We start from the raw sequence: 8,939 nt of genomic DNA, 5'->3' as shown, positions 1-8,939 counted from the left end.
AAGAAAATATTGAAATACAGAGTGAAAGATTTTATATATACAGTGATTTGATTTTTTGGAAACAAGGAGAAAAGTAGAAAATGAGCAAAAGAAGTAAACAGGCACTTTACAATATAAGAATCCCATACAACAACTGCATGTATAAAAAGGTGCTTAACGTTTTTAGTTTTTAGGACAATGCAAATTAAACTTGTCATGAGATACTACAGTAACCCCATGAACTGAAAAAAAAAGAATAAAGGGCAAGTAGAACCATTATGTACTATTACTGAAAGTAAATTGGTGAAAACACTTTGGGAAATCATTTGGCAATATCTACTAAAGCTAACTACATGCATACCTATGAGCCAGCAATTCCAATCTTTGATATACTCAACAGAATCATGTACATATATCCACTAAAGACAGCCACAAATCTGTATGTAGTAGTACTATAATATTAGTCAAACTGTGGGCATAACCCAAATATCATCCAACAGATAACTTGTAGTATTCATAAAATGAAATACTCTACCACAATTAGAATGCTCATTTTAATGTTGCCATATGCAAAATCGTGGATATATCTCACAAGGATAATATTAAGCAAAAGAAAGCAGAAACAAAAAAGTATAATTTCAGGTATATAAAATATGAAAAGTTCATAAACAGGCAAATCTCTAGTGTTAGAAGTTAGTGTAGTTTACTTTTGGGGGAATAATGACTTGTAAGGTCATAAAGGAAGCTCCTGAAGTGAAGATAATGTTCTATTTCTTTCCCTTTTTTACTAATAAATTCTGCTTTTATTATTAAAAGGAGTTCTTGTAAGCATAAGTGTCTCTTCAATGATATAAAATTTCCCCTTCTTTAAGATTAAATATAAAACATTAATTAAAATATTCAAGGCAATAAAGTTAAATTCTAATGCCTGGCTGGGTGCAGTGGCTCACACCTGGAATCCCAGCACTTTGGGAGGCTGAGGTGGGTGGATCACATGAGGCCAGGAGTTCAAGACCAGCCTGGCCAACATGGTGAAACCCCATCTCTACTAAAAATACAGTAATTAGCCGGGTGTGGTGGCGCATGCCTATAATCCCAGGTACTCAGTACGCTGAGGCACGAGAATCGCTTGAACCTGGGAGGTGGAGGTTGCAGTGAGCTGAGATTGCACCACTGCACTCTAGCCTGGACGTCACAGCGAGACTCTGTCCAAAAAAAAAAAAAAAAAAAGAAAAGAAAAAGAAAAAAATTCTGATGCCTTTCTGTAGTCAATGAAATGGACCTGAAAGAAAGAGCCATAGTGAATTTTAAAAATGTACCCAAACTTTGAAAAAATGTTGCTGTTTTCCAAAAAATAAGTTAGTTGAGATGTTTCTTCATTATAGGAGGCAGAATGTTCTTCTCTTTTAAATTTCAGTTTTTGTTTTAGATCCAGGGGGTACACGTGCAGGTTTGTTACATAGGTATATTGTGGGATGCTAAGGTTTGGGATATGAATGATCTCATCACCTAGGTAGTGAGCATAGTACCCAATAGTTTTTCAACCTTTGCCCCACCTCTCCCCCCTCCTCCAGTAGTCCCCAGGGCTTGTTGTTGCTATCTTTATGTCCATGAGTCCCCAATGTTTAGTTTCCACTTATAAGTGAGAACATGTGGTATTTGGTTTTCTGTTCCTGTGTTAATTCACTTAGGAGAATGGCCTCCAGATGCATCTATGTTGCTACAAGGGACATGTTTTTTTTTTTTTTTTTTTTATGGCTGTGATAAAATACTTTTGAACAGATTGTCAAAGGTACTGTGTATATGTTTATTAATTTGAAAAAACATTCATTGTATTCTATTTTATGGTGAAAACAGAAAATAAAAGAATTTAATCGACAGGGTATTTGCGTGTGTGTGTGTGTGTGTGCGCACATTTGTGTGCGTGTCTAGGTCTAGCTGTATCACTTCAAATACACACTCACAGATGCAGTTTTATCTTTAATTCAGACAGGGGCTGGAACCAATCTCAGTTTCATATATGCCAGAACATGACTGATACACGGAGATTGCTATTGTTAGGTGAATAATTCCAGAAAACTCTGGCTGATATCTTTGTAGCTCACCTCCAACATCCCTCTCCCTTTCCCTGGGCCCCTTGTCTGAGACTTTCAAAGCTGTGATCCGGGTTCTGGCCATCAGGAGGCATCACAGCTATCTCCATTTTTTTTTTTTTTTTTTTAAATGAGGACATTTTGCAAAGAGTGACAAACTATGATGCCAGTTCTGTTTGAAAAATATATGTGTATTAAAGCTGGTCCATTGGCTGTGGACTCCAAATCTACATGGCATTCACTGATTTATCTCTTCCCTCCTCAGTATACGTTGTCCCGTGCACACTATAGAGAGGTCCCTCACAGAGAGTGGGGCATTTAGCCTCCATTGCCTCTGTATAGGCTTCCCAGACCTCCTCCCATTCCCTTTCAGTCCTCCCTTCTCTAGGATCCTATGGACACAGTTGCCCTGACCCTGCTCCTGTGACCTCTATCCTTTCTGTCACCTTTCTTCAGCCCTGTAAGTGCTACTTGGTGTTTCATGTCCTGGAGCATATGTTTTTATAGTCTTGTTTTACATCTATCATTTTTTTCTTTCTAACATGGGAAGTGGATTTGGGTCTGCTCAGAGGCATGATGTTCAACAGCTTTCATTAGATTATGAAACATCCAAGAATGTAGAGAACATTGTGTCTCTAAAACTTTGAACTCAAGGCATATCAGAGAGAGATTTGCTTTCTTTATATGGATGTCTGTGTTCTCATTAGTAGAAACAGTGAAAAATGACTTTTCACAATGCCTTAGCCCAGAGGCTCGGTCAGCCCCCACTTCTGTGTCTCAGCATTTAAAGGGCCATTGAAGTCCCACTTCATGCCATATACTCTCAACAGGTTTTCTCATTTGCTCCTTGGGACAGCTCTGTAAGGATGATACAGTCAGTTCTATCTCACAGATAATCAAGCTCAGGCTTTCACAGCCTAAGTCACCTTCCCAGGTAAGTGGCAGGATTGGAATGAGGTTTCATCCCTCACCCTCCCTAAACGACCCCAAGCACCCCCTCTTAGAAGATGGGCTTCCAGGGCTTGAGAAATGGTCAGATTCCACTACCCTGCTATTGCGGCCCCAAGGGTCCTCCACTCCACAATCCCTCTGGGTGATGAGGAAGACAGAGGAGGTGAAATCCTGCACTTTATGCCAAGAGACTGGGTATAGGACCGCATGAGTTGGCTGATCCCTTAAGTGGTGAGTGGGCTCAAGCAGAAGCTTAGGTGTTGGCCTTGCGACGGGTGAGCTGAAGAGAAGGAAAGTAACCTGCACTGAACTACTTTAAGCAAATACACTCTATATTTCATCTCCTTTACCCTAACGGCTGTTCAAGGTACCAATGATTATGATCATTATTCCAATCAGGGTGCTGTCTTTAAGGAAGTTTATGTAAATCAGGGAGACAACTTTATTATCTCCTTATTGTCAGCTAACTCTGGAATTAATCTAAAGGCTTTTTTTTTTCTCTATTTGCCCTGAAGCCCACAGAGAAATAGAAATGTTTTTCTTATCCTTTATTCACATGTTTGTCCTGTATTGATGAGTATTTAGAATGTTTCTCATTTTTTCCTTTTTAAAAAGATTTCAGCAATGCTATTTCAAATAACCACTTACCTGGCTATTTTGGACATGTGAACATTTTTTCCTCCATTACATGTGTAAACATCCATCCCTTGGGGCTTGATTTCAATAATTTAAACTTCCTTATATGTGTCTGAGCATTCTCATTTCTTTAACCATCTTTGTACCTGTTGTTACAATATTTAAATGTATTTATAACTGATAAGTGTGTTTCCATTTCCTTGATGTATTTGGTCCCTCATCCCGCCCCCATACCCAGACACACACAGAACCACTTTTTACCTTTTCGTTTTTCAAATTTTTAAAAAATTCTTTTTTGCTTTTTTTTCCACATTTAAATTTTGTCAGATGATAGGTGATAAAAGGATATTTAGATGGTTTCATTTGCATTCCTTAATGTATTAGTGAGCTAGAATGCTTTTTCTTGTGATTACTGGCCATTTGCGTTTCTTTGCCTGTGAACCATTTACATATTTTGTCAGTTTTGCTGTTTTGTTATAGGAGCTGTACATGTGTTAAACCTAAAACCCTTCACTGATGGATGCATGCATTATTTCAACACATCTTTGTTGGGTGAATATTATTTATGAGACACTCTAGCAAAATCTATGTCCTAGATGTCTCTTCTGAGATCTTGGCTCTTATATTTATGGGAGATGTCCACCTGCAGCAAGAAAAGTATTAGTGCCCATGCAAACATGCGTGGCTTGTCAAGGATCACATGCACAGACAGTTCACACTTACTCCTAAACCCTGCATGGCCACAGAGTAAAAAGGATGTGTGGTGCATTATATGAGGAGAGCCCTGGCTCAGGATTGTGATTTCTGTGATCTCTATAATAATGGCAATATTTTTTTAAATTACATAACATTTCTGAGTTTGCCTTTTCTGATTTGTAAAATGGAAACAATCATAGCTAACAAAGACAGCTGTTCTGAAAGCAAAAGAACAAAATATTTTAAGTGTCATACACAGTGTAGGGTACATACGGTACTCAACACATCTTAGTCCCTTTCCTATCCCATACCCATCCTCCCGTTAAAGGAGATTCCTTTGACATAATCCAAAAGGCATGGTTCCATAATGATTATATGAAAATTTTAAGGGAAATGTATAGGTTTCCATGATTAATTAACTGCTGTGTCACTACTCTGTGCTGGGTAAGGAAAAGGAAAACAATCACTGAACCAGTTTCCTGGGTTTGTAAAAGAAGTCCATCAAAGCCACCACCTCATTTCGCTTTATTTCATAGACTTCCCCATCTCATTTTTTATGTTCTATGTTAATTTCTCAAGAAAAACAGGCCCGGCATTACCTCTGCGCACAACCCTGTGGGCCTGGCTCAGGCGGGAGTGCGGGGCCAGCAACATGAGCACCCTGGACAGCCCCGACCAGGCCTATGACTTCCTGCTCAAGTTCCTGCTGGTGGGCGACAGCGACGTAGGCAAGAGTGAGATCCTGGAGAGCCTGCAGGATGGCGCGGCCGAGTCCCCATATAGTCACCTGAGGGGGATCGACTACAAGACGACCACCATCCTGCTGGACGGTCAGCGGGTGAAGCTGAAGCTCTGGGATACGTCGGGGCAGGGAAGATTTTGTACCATATTCCGCTCCTACTCTCGTGGTGCACAAGGAGTGATCCTGGTCTACGACATTGCAAACCGCTGGTCTTTCGAGGGTATGGATCGATGGATTAAGAAGATCGATGAGCATGCCCCTGGTGTCCCTAAAATCCTGGTGGGGAATCGCCTACATCTGGCATTCAAGAGGCAGGTGCCCAGGGAGCAGGCCCAGGCCTACGCTGAGCGCCTGGGCATAACCTTCTTTGAGGTCAGCCCTCTGTGCAATTTCAACATCATAGAGTCTTTCACGGAGCTGGCCAGGATCGTGCTGCTGCGGCACAGGATGAATTGTTTCGGGAGGCCGAGCAAGGTACTGAGCTTGCAAGACCTCTGCTCCCGCACCATCGTGTCCTGCACACCCGTATACCTGGTGGACAAGCTCCCGCTCCCCAATGCCTTAAGAAGCCACCTCAAGTCCTTCTCCATGGCTAAGGGCCTGAATGCCAGGATGATGCGAGGCCTCTCCTACTCCCTCACCACCAGCTCCACCCACAAAAGGAGCAGCCTCTGCAAAGTGGAGATCGTCTGCCCACCCCAGAGCCCACCCAAAAACTGCACCAGAAACAACTGCAAAATTTCTTAAGGAAGGCACCAGAAGGAAACAAGCTGGAATCGCTCCAGGAAGAACTCTGGTTACACCTGGAAGACGGAAGTCGGAAGTCGCATTCTAGATTCAAGAAATTAGTTTTCAGTTTCTCAAGGGAATCATGCTGCTTGGGAATGGTGTGATGCCTTCTGTCAATAAAAACACATTACGCAGTTTGACTTTGAATTTCTATGTGGATGTGCATGAAGCTCTCGTTTTAGACGTGTGTTTATAAACGGGAAATTAGTACTCTGCTCAACTCTTGGTAACATGAAATTTTGAATGTTACTTATATCATAATCACACTGCAACTTTTTCCTTAAAATTACTGCCTTTGTAAGAATGGTGATATGGCAGTGATGAGTATAAATTCAAGTAAATTTGAGAATCAATGATAGTGAGATAATTTAGTCATTGATATTACAAGAGGGGCCTTTTTGTAAACCTCCATTTAAAGTCAAAGCACCAATTTATAAAACACTGCAGATGCATATAGAGATTGTATATAACAGATCTGTCCAGTTTGTGCATGAAATGGATTTGATAAAGTTTTTGCTATGTTATTTTACTACATTTGAGGATTAATTCATGATTTATATGTATGTTTTTCTATAAATCTACTTTTTTTGTACAAGATGTTCTACAAGATATGAAGCTAAGGGAGGAAAACGCCAAAGATATCTCTAGTTATGTTGAACATAGCCAACATGGTTTCAATGGATCAGTAAGAAAAAATCATTTCAGTAAGGAATGAAATAAGTACTTATTTGAGAAAACGTTTCTTAACAATAAAAAGGTATATATTTTTCTCTTTTGGTAAAATGAAAAGAAAAAGAAAAATATACATAATGTAACCCCGCAAGATGAGGCTTTGCAGAAAAACATTGCAATAGAACATGGCGGGGCAGGCCCATTATAAGACTTTAGGTGAGTCATTTCCCCTGTACTGGCCAGTTTTGGTTAACAAATCTCAGATCAATATAGAGGTTAATGAGATCACATCTGGGAAAGCACTTCTGAGACCTTAGATGGGAAGGAAGAAGAACTGATTTCCACGTAGTTACTTTCCAATTTACATTGTGAATATTATAATAATCTATATTGGATGAACTGAGTAAATATAAGTCCTTGCACTCTTGTAACTGAATGACTATTTATTTGTGCATTGTCATAGGGTGATTATAACATAAAGTACCGCAGAAGAGCAGTATCTCTGGCCTCAGGAAGCCTTGGGGACTCACCCTTCCTGAACGCTGGCACTTTTCTGTCTCATGAATTTCCCACAACACTCCTGGGAGGTAGAGGATATAATCTCTACACCATCCTGTAGCTGAAGAAACAGTGATGTTTGCAGGTTAAGCAATCTGGCTGGGGAGCATCCTGCCACTAAGTGGAAAAGCAGAGACCTGCACCCTATACACCCCCAGGCAGACTGTGATGCTGAGCTGCACATCACACCATAACCAAGTAAATCTTGCTTTCCTGCTGACCCGGGTCACTAATGAAATCTGTATCTTCAGCTCTGAAGCCAGTCTGCCAGTTCTGTCTCTCTTCTGAAAGATAGAGAACCTTGTCAGACCTAAATCTCCTACTCTGTAGACAAGGGAGTGTGTCTGGGCCAGTACTTTAGAAACTAGAGTCTCCAGACAGTTCTGATGTCAAGAAGAATATGCACTCTCAGAGGGACAGGGGTCATGCTGAGGGTGAATACTTGAAGGAGCAGTCCCCAAACACATGCAGATGGGGGATACATACAGTCTTTAATAGAAATTACCAAATCAACCTGGAAAGAGGTTGTACTAAGTGACATCCCCAACACCAATATGAAACAGGGTAGACTTCCCCGCATGCCCACCTTACTGGAATCCTGAATGGTTTCTTTTTATACTTTGATGATATGACAGGTGGAAATTCTTTCATTGTCATTATATTTAATTTGGTGTTCAGATAACTTAAAAAATTCCCTAGTATACAAAATGCGCCGGGCGCGGTGGCTCAAGCCTGTAATCCCAGCACTTTGGGAGGCCGAGACGGGCGGATCACGAGGTCAGGAGATCGAGACCATCCTGGCTAACACGGTGAAACCCCGTCTCTACTAAAAAATACAAAAAACTAGCCGGGCGAGGTGGCGGGCGCCTGTAGTCCCAGCTACTCGGGAGGCTGAGGCAGGAGAATGGCATAAACCCGGGAGGCGGAGCTTGCAGTGAGCTGAGATCTGGCCACTGTACTCCAGCCTGGGCGACAGAGTGAGACTCCGTCTCAAAAACAAAAAAAAAAAAAAAAAAAAAAATGCTCTGATAATCATCATTGCATTATATTTTTATTGCAAACTGGTCCATTTTCATATGTAGCCTAAAAACAATGAGCAACAGGCACATGAGCCTGCAAGTTCTCCTAGAGCTACTGGTGGCATTATGGTTCCAGGGTGTGTTTGTGGCCTCTGGGGGATACTGATGGCAGTGTGTTTGTCTAGAAGATTAAGAACATCTCTCTGTGATATTAGTTGAATTCAGTATTAGAGAAGAGCTGGAGTCTTTTTAAATGACACAAGAGCTGGACCACAACATGCTTCTGAGCAGGCTGTAATACTGTCCCTGTGATGGAAAGCAAGCCTTTCTGTGATCTCACCTGCTCAAGTCAGGGTGGATCCCTCCAGGATGTAAGGTATGGCAGTCGGCCTAAATCTGCTTCTGAACACTGAAGCTGAGTGCTCCCATCTTCCTGACATCAGTTACAGAGACTGGAGAAGCTGCATCTTCTCAGACACCAAAACCATGGGTTCAGTCACCTGTGTGAGGAGCTTGGTGCTAGAAGATAAAATACCAGTACCTGTTTGACACATCGTGCATCTATCCATTCATCTGTCCATCCATTCATCCGTCTGTCCATCCATCCATCCATCCATCCCCATAGTTAACAGGCATTAAGGTCAAATGACACCATCCTTCTGGGAAGCTTTAGACTTCCCCAGAATAGAAACAAGGAAGTAAGGGGGTTGTGGTGAACTCAGTTTCTAGACCTAAGAAGAGATGGCTCCTTCTCATTAATATTTCCATCCTGAGAGAGCCTCTTATCATTGATAATTTCAAAAC

At 41.3% G+C, this 8,939-nt stretch overlaps 1 protein-coding gene across 1 annotated transcript; it reads left to right on the top strand.

Annotated features, from left to right (window-relative positions):
- Window positions 1-3,938: 3,938 nt before the first annotated feature.
- Window positions 3,939-6,023, top strand: RAB40A (RAB40A, member RAS oncogene family). Its single transcript, XM_025372926.1, has one exon. The coding sequence runs from the start codon at window positions 4,912-4,914 to the stop codon at window positions 5,842-5,844; it is 933 nt and encodes a 310-aa protein (XP_025228711.1). The 5' UTR covers window positions 3,939-4,911; the 3' UTR covers window positions 5,845-6,023.
- The last annotated feature ends 2,916 nt before the right edge of the window (window positions 6,024-8,939 follow it).

This window comes from Theropithecus gelada, chromosome X (genome assembly GCF_003255815.1).
Source record: "Theropithecus gelada isolate Dixy chromosome X, Tgel_1.0, whole genome shotgun sequence".
In the NCBI taxonomy this organism is placed as follows: domain Eukaryota; kingdom Metazoa; phylum Chordata; class Mammalia; order Primates; family Cercopithecidae; genus Theropithecus; species Theropithecus gelada.
This window is presented reverse-complemented; position numbering and strand designations above follow the sequence as displayed.